At 47.2% G+C, this 14,566-nt stretch overlaps 4 protein-coding genes across 4 annotated transcripts; all 4 read left to right on the plus strand.

The window, feature by feature from the left end:
* Window positions 1-465: 465 nt before the first annotated feature.
* F5147DRAFT_726533 (uncharacterized protein) lies at window positions 466-3,376 on the plus strand. The gene is made up of 18 exons (XM_041439183.1): window positions 466-727; window positions 848-902; window positions 965-979; window positions 1,044-1,070; window positions 1,131-1,179; window positions 1,236-1,551; window positions 1,608-1,725; window positions 1,776-1,790; window positions 1,849-1,871; window positions 1,920-1,943; window positions 1,997-2,076; window positions 2,125-2,158; window positions 2,212-2,341; window positions 2,394-2,595; window positions 2,648-2,671; window positions 2,721-2,790; window positions 2,843-3,058; window positions 3,113-3,376. The coding sequence occupies exons 1-18, from the start codon at window positions 566-568 to the stop codon at window positions 3,263-3,265; spliced, it is 1,713 nt and encodes a 570-aa protein (XP_041285652.1). The 5' UTR covers window positions 466-565; the 3' UTR covers window positions 3,266-3,376.
* Window positions 3,377-4,232: 856 nt separating this feature from the next.
* Window positions 4,233-6,315, plus strand: F5147DRAFT_764656 (uncharacterized protein). Its single transcript, XM_041440723.1, has 2 exons — window positions 4,233-4,563; window positions 4,633-6,315. Exon 2 carries the CDS (start codon window positions 4,645-4,647, stop codon window positions 6,229-6,231), a length of 1,587 nt encoding a protein of 528 aa, XP_041285653.1. The 5' UTR covers window positions 4,233-4,563; window positions 4,633-4,644; the 3' UTR covers window positions 6,232-6,315.
* Window positions 6,316-8,085: 1,770 nt separating this feature from the next.
* F5147DRAFT_43678 (uncharacterized protein) lies at window positions 8,086-10,890 on the plus strand. The gene is made up of 16 exons (XM_041429853.1): window positions 8,086-8,350; window positions 8,422-8,476; window positions 8,535-8,549; window positions 8,602-8,628; window positions 8,681-8,729; window positions 8,791-9,091; window positions 9,147-9,273; window positions 9,326-9,340; window positions 9,396-9,418; window positions 9,474-9,497; window positions 9,552-9,631; window positions 9,693-9,726; window positions 9,786-9,915; window positions 9,973-10,268; window positions 10,315-10,530; window positions 10,584-10,890. The coding sequence occupies exons 1-16, from the start codon at window positions 8,192-8,194 to the stop codon at window positions 10,737-10,739; spliced, it is 1,707 nt and encodes a 568-aa protein (XP_041285654.1). The 5' UTR covers window positions 8,086-8,191; the 3' UTR covers window positions 10,740-10,890.
* An 11-nt stretch (window positions 10,891-10,901) lies between these two features.
* Window positions 10,902-14,090, plus strand: F5147DRAFT_726585 (uncharacterized protein). Its single transcript, XM_041439184.1, has 18 exons — window positions 10,902-11,330; window positions 11,385-11,439; window positions 11,499-11,513; window positions 11,591-11,617; window positions 11,671-11,719; window positions 11,782-12,082; window positions 12,136-12,262; window positions 12,312-12,326; window positions 12,386-12,408; window positions 12,462-12,485; window positions 12,534-12,613; window positions 12,667-12,700; window positions 12,753-12,882; window positions 12,932-13,133; window positions 13,187-13,280; window positions 13,339-13,554; window positions 13,615-13,783; window positions 13,837-14,090. Exons 1-17 carry the CDS (start codon window positions 11,169-11,171, stop codon window positions 13,762-13,764), a joined length of 1,704 nt encoding a protein of 567 aa, XP_041285655.1. The 5' UTR covers window positions 10,902-11,168; the 3' UTR covers window positions 13,765-13,783; window positions 13,837-14,090.
* The last annotated feature ends 476 nt before the right edge of the window (window positions 14,091-14,566 follow it).

Below are 14,566 nucleotides of genomic sequence, written 5' to 3' on the forward strand. Positions count from 1 at the left end.
ATTTTACTTTTGTCAAAATCCTACTCAAAGAATGCAGAACTGACTGATCTTATGTACTACACACTTTTATATGGTGTGGTAGATTGTACTTTCAGTTTTTTGAAATCCTACTCATAAATGTATTTTCAAAATCATTCAAAATGCACAATTTATTAGGATGCAGCCTGAGGCCAGGAAGCCAAAGGAGGGTGCAGTCCTCCTTGGCTTCCTGTGATGAAGGAACAATGCTCATCAGGAGCCTTCAGAATTATTGGGATGAAGCTGAGGCCAGGAAGCTAAAAAAAGAGCGCGAAGCGCTCTTTTTTGCTTCCTGTGCCGAAGGCAGAACGGGTGTGGACTAGTACACATTAGGAGGGACTCGGAGTCGACTGTATGTGACTAATAAGTGTGGGAACATTGTCGCATGTGGTGTCACTCAGGTGACTTTGTGATTCCGCATAGTTCCAAAAAGATATATGGAATCAGCTGTAACGTATAAAAACAACCATGAGAGTTTACATTCACAGAGGATTCCTTACTTTTTCTCATCATTCTTACTTTTCTGGACGGTGGTTACTAGATAGAAATGGCTGAAGTCGTCTCACCTGCAGGCATCCTCCCTCACATACCCGACGACCTCACGCTTGCGCAGTTTATATTGGATACGGACCATGTCAGAAAACCTGTTCGTACGAGTGGTGCTTGGATTGTTGATGATCAGAGTGGTAGGAAGATTGGGGTTGAGGAGGTGAGTCTGCCTGCCAGTGAAATTGAGCAAATCTCTGCGGGGTCACGCGCAAAGTTGGTGTGGTTGACATGAATTGCTATTCCGGTCAATGGTCACAGTAGTTGATCGTGTACTTCACAGCTCAGGACTCGGACGTACGGTCTTGCTAACGCATTGAGTATCCGCTACAACATCCGTGCGTTCTCTATGATTTCATGGTAGTGAGTGCCACATATTGACTGCTCTTGTTCTGCACAGAGGAGGATCATGTTGGTAATGCTATAATTTCAATAACTTGCAAGTATTGATGATCCTACCCATCCTGCACCCCTGATAGTGTTGATCTACAGTCCAAATCATGTTGGTATGCGAATAGTTTTGACGTATGTTGTGTATGTTTGGGTTGACAGAATGAATTCTGCAGATTATCTTGTGGCTGCTTGGGCGGCTCATAGACTTGGTGCTGCCGTGTCGTACGCCCACTTTCTCTAAGTTACCTAGAACATTCATTTTGAAATGCGCCCACAAGCGGTGCCAACCCGCTATTCACAGTTGACGAGCTCGTGTATCAAATAAATACAGTGAAAGCAGCCGTCATCATCACGCACCCAGACTCCCTCAATATTGCCTTGGCGTCTGCATATGCCACTGGTGTATCTGCGGATCGTGTGATTCTTTTTGACATTGAGGGTGTTGATACTGCGCAGAGAGCGACTGTGCAAGTTTTGGTTTCGCAAGGTCTTGCAAGTGCTCCGAACTTCACGGAACGGAAACTTGCTCCTGCTGAAGGGAAGACCAAGGTGGCCTTCCTGAATTTCTCCAGCGGGACGACTGGTCGCCCCAAGGTGAGCGCATATTTCGCGAGGACAATTGGATGTGACTTCCACATGCTATATATCAGGCTGTTGCAATACCTCACTACGCGCCGATTGCAAATGTCATTCAGCTTGCCACGCACCACAAGGTCGGTGAGGATTATGCTGGACAAAGATTCAAGCCTGGTGACGTATGTTGTGCTGGTGCGTGCGTTGTCGTTTATCCAAAGGGTTCGGTTTGATTACTTGCGCAGTGCTTCCTTTATATCGTAAGCCATTACCACTCTTGCGACATCGTTATGTTGTTGTGAGACTGATTGTTGCCAGATATTTATGGACTAGTCTTCAATGTACGACCTCGTTTGACTTCAGTCATCTCATTGCTGAATATCTTGTAGGCCCATTATGCCTTTTTCTGCGGAGTACGTCGACACACTCCGAATCTGCAGATGTACACTGACTGAAGTGCATACAGATGACGGTTGTTTTAACAGCGAAATACAACTTTCTAGAGTTTTTGAAGAGCATAATCAGGCACCGTATTACCCATCTTATGTACGTCGTCGTTCGACTTTATTTGACCTCATCTGAACAAGACTTTAGGTTAGTCCCCCCACACATCGTACAACTGTGCAAGGTCAGCGAGTCATGAATGATCGCGTCCCTTACTTATCTACGTCTACCACTTAGCATCCAGCCGCCAAGAGTTACGATTTCAGTCACGTTCGATACGTCACCTCGGGTGCTGCGCCATTGTCTCGTGAGGTGATGGAGCAGCTCGTTGAGGTATTTCCAAATGCCGACCTAGGGCAGAGCTATGGTAAGTCTATCTTTGGAGGGTGCGCGTCCACATCTCATCCCAGCGGCCACAGGCCTTACCGAATCATGTACTGTTATAAGTACTTGGGCGGTGAATAAGAGATGTGACTTGAGTGGTGGTGCTGGCCAACTCCTTCCTGGTATTATCGGCCGTGTGGAGAAACCAGATGGTACTCTTGCGGACTTTGACGAACCTGGCGAACTTGTCGTAAAGACGCAGGCGCTTGCGCTTGGTTATGCAAACAACCTTGAAGCGTATGAGGTCATCTTCCTCGTATCATTCATATATTCACCCCAGTGTGATCAGAACGAAGGAAACTTTCGTAAATGGGTGAGTAGGTAGGCGTTCAATCGGCTAGTCACTGATGTTCCGCTTTCAGATGGCTCCGTACAGGTGATGAGGTGAAGATGAACCGCAAGGGAGAAATTGTAGTCCTCGACCGTTTAAAGGTTGGATGATTGGCCTTAGGCCTTGGTCTCACCTGATTGAGCGGCCCTACAGGAAATGTTGAAGGTCCGTGGATTCCAGGTTGCCCCTGCTGAGCTTGAAGGGTGTATTCTGGACCACCCCGACGTAACTGATACGTGCGTGGTTGGAATACAAGATGAATATAGTGGCGAATTACCACTGGCGTTCGTCGTTCTCCACCCTGACGCCACCAAACGTGTTGAAGAAAACCGTCAGGCCGCGGACGAGATCAAAACATCGATTATGAAGGTTGGTGCTTCAAAACTCCAGTGAACGCGTTGTACTTATACTTCAACTTTACAGCACGTTGTTGATAATAAAGTTGGCTACAAAAAGCTCGCTGGGGGTGTTGAGTTTATTGATGTTGTCCCGAAAAACCCGAGCGGTAAACTGTTGAGGAGGGCGCTAAGAGACAAGGCTCGGGAGATGCGAACGAAGCCCAAAGCGAAGCTGTGACATAGTGATCCTCTTTACGAGTCCAGCATATGCACGCCCAATACTACCCTTGTTTATTACTCCTTTGTCGATAAATTGTTTCAAATTCCAATAAAATTGATGCATCGCGCCAGAATCAAGGACTCATCCCAGGGTTCTACCATCAATCGTGTTGGAAAAATAGGCATGCTACTGTGACTAAAGAAACATATGAACCGCCGGGGCCCGGCTCGTGGCCCGTGGGACTCAGACATCTACTACACGGTACTAGATGGTCCCACGAGTCCGTGTGTCCCAAGAGTCCGCGCATTGACTCTAGCACACGCAATTCTGCACAGAATCCTTATCCATGATAGATCTGGATTCGCCCAAACATAATACACACTGCCATATATTTTTTTTGAAGAAAATCGAAGTAGATCTTGTTCCATGGGCAACTTATCAGTGCGAGAGGCATAGAAGGCTCACTCTAAAGGTCAGATCTCCACATATAATTCTGGAATATTGTGAGATGGTTATATACATGATTAGAGAATACTAAAACAAATTTATTCGGGGCACATGCTTGTCAGGATCATCTGCGATAAAGAAATAAGCCCCAGACGTGACAATCTGCCCAAAGCGTTACATAGAGACTGTGTAATCAAAACTCCGCAATGCCGAAATGCTTTACACATGCACAACTTCACAACATTTATAACGGTGCGAATTCTGCGGAGCGTGAAAAGGCATTGCGGCAGACGTGTGACATAGTGTGACAAAGTGCGCGAACTCTAGGGAAAATGCACTTTTCTGCGCGGTAACTCTCCGCTGGACTCAACACGTCAATTTTCGAAAAAGAAACTAGCAGACGTTGTACTTTCGATGTCACGCTATCGAACTGTCAAATAATTAATTTTGTTTGTTTGTGCGATGTGGAGTAATAACCGTTTTGCCAAAAAGGCGCGAACTCCCGTGGACATCTAGTATGTATTCTTCCGAAGAGCTCCCCAGAGTCTGACAAACTTCAATACCCCAGATGGTCCATCAGCTAGACTTTCACCTATTCCAACTCGATCCTTTAGCTTGAAGTTGCGGGTGCGAAGCAAATCCGGACTCCGCCTTCGGAAGCTTCTGACTCGGATTTGCATCATGGTTGACAAAGTTTCAGTTAGCTGTGTTGAGTAACGTTGAATTCTTGAATTTTTAGCCTCGTAATACGTGCATCTTTCTGTGGATAGCGAGGGTCGACAATTGTTCGTAACTCGAGCACTCCGAACACGGTTCACAATCCAGGACTCGCGTTAAGTTGGTGCAGCCGCGGTGGTTGACCTTGAGCAGTATGTCTCTTCAGAATTATCCACCATTCTTAGTATTGACTACTCTCACTTTCCTTTTTCTGAAAAAAGTCAACGACTGGGATGACCAACTTCAACTGTTATATCGATCGCCTGCCGGACGACGCGCTCCGCATGATTTTCGAGTCGGTCTGTGAAAAAGACCAAGTCACCTTTCATGATTATTCTATGCAAAATGAAGTGCAGAAAGGCAGGTATTGGGATGACTGGTACCAAGATCAATGTTGGTACGATGAGTCGGAAAAAGAATCCAATGGCCCTCCACCATCGGCTCTCATTGCAGCAATGTGTGTGTGCAAACGTTGGCGTTGTCTCATGTCACAGATTCCAACATTGTGGACTGTGTTACAAATCTCCTTTGGCGACCGTGCTGCGTCTCTTGAAAAAGTGCGCACTTTCCTAAAACTTAGCGGAACACATCCTCTCAAAATCACGCTACTTTGGAATGACCCCCACAATCCCTTCAACGGAGCCCCCAGGCGAACCTCCCCTCTTAATCCGTATCTCCCCGAACCGGTCGACGAAAGCGTCGCTGGTGCTTACCTCGTCTTGATCATCCTGGAGTTATATGGTCATGTGCACCGTTGGCGCGAGTTTACGCTGAGGACAACCTCAAAAATGCACATTCGTCAAGCACTTGTACTTATGTCGCGTCCCTCTGTTCATCCAGCCCATATGCTAGAAAAACTGCATGTTCAACTCGTACACGACCAATTGAATGTAGACCCCGAACATCATGAACCGGTGATTTTTCCTGGTTCAACATCTCCCATCAACGATCTTATCCTTTTTGGCACCAGTTGGTCCTGGCTGTCACCCCCCATGTTTTCATCACATCTCGTCAATTTGCGGATACACTACTGCACAGGTGGCGGTAACATAAATACGGCCACTACAGTAGATGTTTTGTTGCAACTCCTTGGTGCACTCGTCAATCTGCAGACCCTCGCACTCGAATTGGATATGGATCCACCTGAAGACATCATGTCTCCCATTGCACTACCCCGCTTGCACTACCTAGCTATGAAATCGAGGAAGATGGACTGTTGGATTGCAGATTTTCTCCACTGTGTTCATGTGCCCAATCTCCGGATATTGACCCTGGATGGCGTTCTGGATGACTTCATGCTGGTCGAGATTCAATTAGAAGGTATCCTCCAAGAGTTGATCAGGCTTACCGACAACAATTCTTCTAGCTCTCTTCTAGAGCTGGATGAACTCCATCTCGTTAATTTCGCGCATCGTGCAGATCCTCAGCTCCTCCATCGCCTGTATAAACAAATGACTAGTGTCAAGGTATTGACACTGGGGCCTGGGGGGTTCTATGGGAATGATGTGTTTGCAATGGGACTACTCCCCACGTCTCGCGGACTTGCGGATTTCCCTCTCCCGGGACTTCGGACCCTGATCGTTTTTGATATTCCAAGAAGCTACGTGCGGCGCATCGTTCTAGAACGACTTTCGCTCGTTGGTCCGCTGGAGGAGCTTTATTATCAAGAACCTGACAGCCGACCGGTGCCAGAGGAGGAGGAGGATATAATTGTCCCAGACGATTGGCAACATCAAGTCGAGAAGTACTATCGTATTAATAGTCTGAAATCTGATCGTTATTGTAATGTAGTTAACAGGCAGTGGTCATACTTAACCTAGTACCTCGGTTAGTCCCCTACTATGTTACATGTGTCGCTCACGACTTGTGTCAAAAAAGAAAAAGTGGCTATCCCCGTGCCTTCTTGTGCTGCCAAACTGATTTCATTAAACTATGTATGTCCATTCTCAATACCCATTCAATGTTAGCAAGCGGGAGACGACCATGAGATGGGATCCCCCCTGTGGCACTATCAACTCAGGCCGGTGTCCGTGGTATCTCCTGACATTCATGTCTGACTGACGAGGGACTCGGAGGTTAAGCGGCATCATCAATCAGCGCTTCAGCAGTCGTTGTGGGCTTCGTAAAAGCCGCGAATAGTAACGACTCAGATGCGTCACTGGACGTCTGGCGTGGCAGTCTGGCTCTTGCAAACAGAAGCTAGTGTGGCCTCAATCTGATGATAAACGATACCTGCGATAACGCCCGAAGCCACTGCTGGACAGTGGAGGGTACCCCACTCCATCACCGCAGAACACGTCGTCATTTTCCCGTTCTATGATTGGCTCTCCTTTCGACTGAGCGAATCTTTGACTTCGTGCAGGTGTACTGTCCGTGCCAAGCCTTTTAAACGAATACAAATCGGTTCGCACCATGTGGGCGCGAGTCGGCGAGTTTGGATATTATGATGTCTGTTGAGATAGAGGTTGATCCTCACACAGAAGGAGAGGCTGTCTTGCTTCTAATAGGATCTGCCTGCGGGAGACTACAGGTAGGTATGCGGTGGGTGGGAGTGCCTGTTGATGCGGAGTGCAAAATTGGCGCGAGCTAGACCTTCAGATACTCGTGAGATGACAGGCCTGAGAGCAGTTAACCTTTGAAGTGAGCACGAGGACAAGACATAGGGTGCGTACTACCTACAGGACAAAACTTAAATGAACGTGTTTCTAACTTTCTTGATCCAAACGTCCACTATCTTACCTTACAGTCCGGCGCCCGCGCCTCTCGTTGATGATTAGAGCACTGAATTGATCTGAACGGTGCTTCACGTGAGTGACCCTCTTCTATACGGCGAAGCTGATTGGCTGATTACCAGCAACTTCTTCTACGTCCCCCAAAGTTTCATTGCACATTCTCGAACCGCACTACAGCAACGTCTGCACACAAAAGTCATCTTGTGTGTTAGGACTGAATTCGCTCCAGTAAGCATGTCTTTTGCAAGCGTGCACCTGTATTGACAATAATAAAACAAGCCTGTTGACTCACCAACAATCTTTATCATTGCCAGACAACCCATTTTAATACAAACATCCCGGGAAGTTGCACTCACTTATGTTAGCCACCATCTGCCGTGATCGAGACCCCGAGCGTCGATCAGTCTTCCCCCATTGCTGAGATACAAAAATGCAAAGACGCCAGCGGTCGCCGCTCAATCTCTCAAGCCCTGAAGGCCTGACAGACGATACAAGGCTATACCAGCCAGGTACAAGATGCTGTCAACCTGCTTGTCGGAGAACGCATCATTACATGTTTGGATGACAGCTAGCTCCGATTACAATGGGACCTAGAGAGCGGCATGTAGATCGGGGATGAGGGCAGGGAAATGGACAGGGACGTCTAAGTGCAACTCGAGTCTCCTCCAACCTTCAAGATGACTAGGATGGTTAACGCGGTTGTGATGATGGACGAGGCTTACTGCCAAGGATTTGTATCACGGCGGCCGCATCTAGTGATGTCCACCACCAATCAAGATGACCCTTGTTGTATCATCGGTGATTAAATTTCAAATCTTAGTACTTCGAGAAATAATGGTACCTTGCATGGTACTTTGATTGTACATAGCACGTGTAGTAGATGCCGCGGCTTTACCCCTCCGTACCGTGTGAACGCACTATGGTGAAGTCCGTTAACCCGCATCTATCAATACTTCAACAATTATAATAGTCTGCCATTCACCAATGACCTCCTCAAGTCCTCTTATCGAATACACCACATTTCATATCCCCTCCTCTTGCAATAGAAATGCCTGAAATATTTACTGAACCACTTGACTGTGTGATCCCCGACGACTTGACTCTAACCCAGTTCTTCCTTGACTCCCACCACCCACGTAGGCCGGTCCGAACTGATGCGCCATGGTTAATTGAGGACGAGACTGGGAGGCGCATTGGATATGAGGAGGTGCGTGGAAATTGTTGATTATATTACAGTAGCGATTCTTACTAGGCGCCTGCCCATCTGGCAACTTGAAGATCCGTGCACGAACCTTTGGATTTGCAAATGGGCTTGCATTGCGCTATGGTATTAGTACGTGCTGTTTAACGTTCCTCAGTAGTAGCTGCGTGTCCTAATAGCATACATGCAGAAGAAGAAGACGTCGGTAGGTGTTGTCCATCCAGTCCGACTACATCCTTTTTATGATTGGTCTGCAGTCCTTATCTTTAGTCCTAATCATGTTGGTAAGGTTTTCTCTCCACTCCCCCATCGGCGTCAGTTCACCGTCACCCGTAGATTATCCACCTGCAATATGGGCCACGCACCGACTGGGTGGAATTGTTTCGTGAGCCCAGCAAATGATAACATTCTTACCCTCTCAGGCTGATCCGACCGAAACATTAAAGCGGCGCGAATCCGACCTATACAGCGGAAGAACTCTTACACCAGATCCAGGCTGTGAAAGCAACCCTGATAATTGCACATCCGTCCTCCCTCCATACGGCCCTCGATGCTGCACGCGCAGCCCACATACCTTCTGATAGAGTTATTACTTTCGGCGAATCGACTCAGCCAACTGTAGAGAGTATCATCCAGCTTGGACTCAGTAACGAAGCTGCCTTTGTCGAGCGACGATTGAAGAAGGGCGAAGGCAAGACCAAAGTCGCATTTTTAAACTTCTCTAGCGGTACAACAGGTAAACCTAAGGTGCGTTGTTGTCTACAAGTATCGATACCGAGTAGACGCATAAAACAATAAATAGGCGGTAGCCATTGCGCATTATGCACCCATCGTCAACGTCATCCAAATAGCCCAATATACAAAAGTCAACGAAAACTATGCTCCTTGGGAGGAGCAGCGGTTCAGACCAAGTGACATAGCCGCTGGAGGTATGCATTCATCCGAGTTTTTTGAGGTTACGTCTGATTTACTATTGCTCAGTGCTTCCCTTCTTCCGTACGTCTGTTCATTCCATGTATTGTATGTGGCGTTAAACACATGCCTTGTACAGATATCTATGGCCTTGTATTCTCCGTGAGTGCAAGCTTCCCACAACGTTCTGAGAATCTGCCGTTGATTTCCGAAGTAGGTTTATGCGGTGCCATTTTTTGGAGTAAGTCCATCGCGCCGTGTAATTTCCAGGATTAATGCTAGGGTTGCTCACTAGATGTCGCTGGTGGTCATTCCAAAATTCAGCTTCACAGATTTCTTAAAGAGCATAGAGAGGCACCATATCACTCACCTGACGTGAGAATCAGTCTTCCTGTCGTCGAAAAACGCGTTGATTATTGACGTATTGGCTACCCAGACTCGTTCCGCCTCAAATTGTATTGCTTTGCAAGGTCAGTAAACGTAAATTGATAGGAAATTGATTCTTGTGTGCTGAGGAACGTGAACCCAGCATCCGGCAGTCAACAACTATGACCTAAGTGCCATTCGATTCTTGATCTCCGGAGCTGCACCTCTTTCAGCTGAGTTGGTGAACCAGCTCATGAAAGTAATCCCCAATGCCCAAATCGGCCAAGGTTACGGTAAGTCCGCTACTTCTTGTTCCCTTGACGCTGACATTCACCGCACCTGGAATCTAGGGCTGACCGAATCTTCTACATCGCTCACAATGTTCTCGGTGGATGAGAAAATAGGTATCCCAGGTGGCGCTGGACGGTTTCTCCCAGGTATAGTTGCCCGAGTAGTCAGGCCTGATGGTTCCCTGGCTGGCTTCGATGAACCAGGCGAATTAAGAGTGAAGACGCCTTCCTTGGCATTGGGATATTGGAATGATGAAAAAGCAACAAAGGAGACATTTGTTGAAGGATGGCTTTGCACCGGAGACGAAATTATTATACGTGAAGACAAGGAAGTTTTTGTCGTCGATCGATTGAAGGTATTCTGCTTCGAATCTCTGTTGCAATGGCTTATCTGTCTATCAGGAAATCATGAAAGTCAAAGGATTCCAAGTAGCTCCTGCCGAGCTAGAAGGTTGTATTTTAGATCACGGTGACGTAGCAGACACGTGTGTCGTGCCCATACCTGACGACTACAGCGGAGAACTCCCGTTGGCGTTCGTCGTGCTTCGTGCGTCTGCTGCGAATCGTGTGAGCAAAGATTCCCGTGAAGTAGACAAAGTAAAGGCGTCCATAATGAAGGTTCGGCCATTTCATGTCAAAGCGATGGCAGCCGGGCTGACGTCGTTATTCAGCACGTCGCAGACAACAAGGTCGCATATAAGCACCTAGCGGGAGGCGTGGAATTCATAGATGTCATACCAAAGAATCCGAGCGGAAAGCTACTACGACGGGTGCTTCGTGACCGAGCTCGGCAATTGAAGGCAAGAGAGCTCAAGGCCAAGCTGTGATATGTTTTATACAATAATGGTCAATCTAAGAGCTAGAGGGTATATATATAGCTTATCGGGTGCTGTTAACTTACTCTCATCCGTACTTGGACTGAACTTGTTCGCTAAACATTCGTTTCTCGCTCGCATGAAACTTTTGCCTACCCAGTACTTCTTTTCTTTGTTTTTTTATGAAACAGGGAGAAAGTAGTACAATTGTGAGTCATATTTGAATATGTTGCAACCAGTCAACGTGCTTGTTCGTTGGCCAGCTGGCTGGGGTGACAATTCGGACACCGTTCCTTAGTCCTAATCCAAACTGACACCACTAAAAAAACTGAGATCCTGCCGGACAAGTCACACGAAGTACTTGGCATCCCGTAAGCCATAAACTGTCAGCACCCGTCTTCCTTCCTGCTCTCTGCATACCCATATTCTCCAAGCCCTTCCATGTCTGAAATTTATGGTCCGAGTCTCGAGACGTCTGTTCCCGATGACCTTACTTTACCTCAGTTCATCCTCGACTCGTCCCATCCATTGAGACCTATCCGACCGAGCCATGTGCCATGGTTCATCGAGGACGCCGGTGGCAGAGGTGTTGGACATGAAGAGGTGTGTCGCGTAGTTCACAGCCATGACGTCAGTAATATTGACTGTACGCTCAAGGTCCGTGCAAGAACTTATGGACTTGCGAATGGCCTGAGTCTGCGGTTTCGTGTCAGTGAGTTCCGTCAAAAGTGCTATGATCCGTAAGGGCTTCTTTTGACAATTTCATTTTAGAGGAGAATGATCTAGGTGTGTGCTTGCAACGTGTACTTAGGCGCCTCGGGCCATACCATATAACGTCTAGACTCATATTGGCTGTGCATTAGTGCTCATTTTCAGCCCAAACCACATTGGTATTTAAGTTCTAGTCGTTTCTGGACATATGCTCACCGCTTATTGTACATAGACTATGCGGCGGCTATATGGGCAACACATAGGCTAGGTGGTGTCGTGTCGTATGTCATGCACGCTCTAATATCTTGGAACCCATCTGATAACCACCGGACTTCTATCACAGATGCGCAAATCCAGCAAATAACACCAACGAATTGCTATATCAGCTTAAGGTGGTCAACGCGTCTTTGATTATCACGCATTCCTCCTCTTTGCAGACTGCATTGGGTGCTGCTCAGGCTGCCGGTTTGCCATCCGAGCGCGTCATCACTTTCGACGAGTCGAATCAGATATCGGTAGATGCTCTTATTCAGCAAGGGCTGCGGAGTGAGCCAAATTTCGTCGAGCGGAGGCTGCGGAAAGGAGAGGCAAAAACGAAAGTTGCATTCCTCAGTTTTTCGAGTGGCACAACGGGAAAACCGAAGGTGTGTCAAGTCTTGGGTTGATGGATGAGGCCTCATATCCATGGTCGCGATAGGCCGTTGCGATACCACACTATGCTCCCATCGTGAACGTGATTCAGATGGCTCAGCAACAGAAGGTCAACAAGAACTATGCCCCTTGGGAAGAGCAGAGGTATCGGCCAGGGGATATAGTCGCAGGAGGTACGCCTTTATAGGCATGATGTGACGTCGCTGACCATCTCGTGCACAGCTCTACCTTTCTTCCGTACGGAACCTCTTTCCATTGTATATGGTCCAACAAACTGAAGTGTGTAACTTTTCTAGATATTTATGGCCTGGTGGTGATAGTAAGTTGGATTTCTACGACCTCAATCATATAACTTAAACGCGGTTACTTTAGATTAACTTCATGACGTTTTGTGGCGTGAGTTTCCTTGATTCTTTGCCATCTCTCTTTCTCAACTCCGTGCAGTTATCAATTGTGGTAATACCCAAGTTCAACTTCACGGAGTTTCTAGAGAGTATTGCGAGACATCGTATAAGCCATCTTCTGTGAGTTGCTACCATTACTATGACTTATCATAGGAATCCTAATTTGCACACAGACTTGTACCACCTCAAGTCGTGTTGTTTTGCAAGGTTAGCGTCGACGTTTGCGGTAACTGATTACTCAGCCTGATACTTCTGGCAGCACCCTGCTGTGAAAAACTACAATTTAAATGGTGTCAGGCTCCTGATGTGTGGAGCTGCCCCTCTCTCCGCCTCTCTTGTTGACCAGATAGTGAAGATTATGCCGAACGCGCAGATAGGTCAAGGTTATGGTAGGGCAGCTTTTTGACCAACATATCGTCTGTCTTTCATCATTTTTAGGCATGACCGAGGCCGCTGCTACTATCGCAATGTTTTCCGCGGACGAAAAACTTGGGGTTCCTGGCGGTGCCGGGCGCCTGTCACCTGGCGTCGTTGCCAAGGTTGTCAAGGACGATGGGACCCTGGCGGGATTCAACGAACCTGGAGAGCTACAAGTGAAAATTCCGTCTATAGCGCTAGGATATCTGAACAATGATGAAGCGTAAGCAATCATCTATGGCATATACTGGCTTGAGCTTAGTTGCTGCTCAATAGCACCAAAGAAACCTTCGTTAATGGTTGGTTGCGTACTGGCGATGAAGTTGTTATACGCGAGGACCATGAAGTGTTCATTGTTGATCGCCTGAAGGTATGCTGTCGTACTTCCATCCTGTATCGATTTTCGAAAAATTCAACTTTCTTTGCAGGAAATCATGAAAGTCAAAGGATTCCAAGTGGCTCCTGCAGAGCTGGAGGGCTGCCTTCTTGATCATCCTGATGTTTCAGACACGTGTGTGGTGCCAATTCTCGATAGCTACAGCGGGGAGCTTCCTATGGCGTTTGTGGTACTTAATCCCAACACAGTTAAGAGGATTGCCTTGGATCCTGCTGAAGTCCGGAGGGTTAAAGTATCCATTATAAAGGTTAGCTCGTACTTGCCAACTTCATTATTTGAACCAGATCTGACTGTTACCTCTTTAAAGCATGTGGCAGACAATAAGGTCGCGTATAAACACCTTGCTGGCGGAGTGGAGTTTGTGGATGTAATTCCAAAAAACCCAAGTGGGAAGCTGTTGCGTCGTGTCCTGCGCGATCGGGCGCGTGACTTGGTATGGTCGAAGTCGAAGCTGTAATTGGATTGTTACTATCATCGTATGTATCTTGGTTGACGTGTTTGCGTGATCTCATTGGTGTTCTATATCCAGTGTGCATTGTTTTTCACATCCAGGGTCCCCTCGAATTAGTAACGTCCCTTTCACGAGATTCGAATGGCCATTACATTTTGTGACATATACTAAATTTGTAATAGCGGAGGGGTTTCCCAATGGCAGTGTCAACTGGAAACACTCCACTTTAAATACTACACCCCAAGTACTTCGGAGTGAGTGTGGCGTCACTGATCGCCATGCTGTAGCGATCCCCTCTCATTTATGTCATACTTTAATCTTCCCCATCCAAATCACTAAGTTTGTGATCACCTAACCCCGGGGCGAACTGGCCAGTGTAGCGGCGCCCAGTTTATCATTTAACCCTATCTTATTAGGTACTAATGTCAGACAGATAAGTATTCTGACATCACCGGCGTTACGCGTACAGGTAATCGTAAATATCAACAAACCATGACTATCAGCCGCATCAGAAAACCCAGAGCCAAGCTCCTCGGACGCGACAATGATGGAATCAGTCGCTGGGCCTCATTTTCTATTGTGATGTTAAACGGTACTTAGTCGGACCTGCCGTGTTTTTGTCGCGTGGTACTTGCCACCTACTAGGATGTAGGTCACTTGCGTCTATACCTAAACGATGAATGTTAATGAAGGACTTTAATTGACTCACAGTTACCATACATCATCTTGTGGCTGTTGCCACTGCCAGAAAACTCGTGGTGCGGCGCAAATGATACTTTGATGTGATTGCTTCAATCTACTCCAATGT

Source organism: Suillus discolor, assembly GCF_016758755.1.
Source record: "Suillus discolor strain FC423 chromosome Unknown F5147scaffold_118, whole genome shotgun sequence".
Lineage (NCBI taxonomy): Eukaryota > Fungi > Basidiomycota > Agaricomycetes > Boletales > Suillaceae > Suillus > Suillus discolor.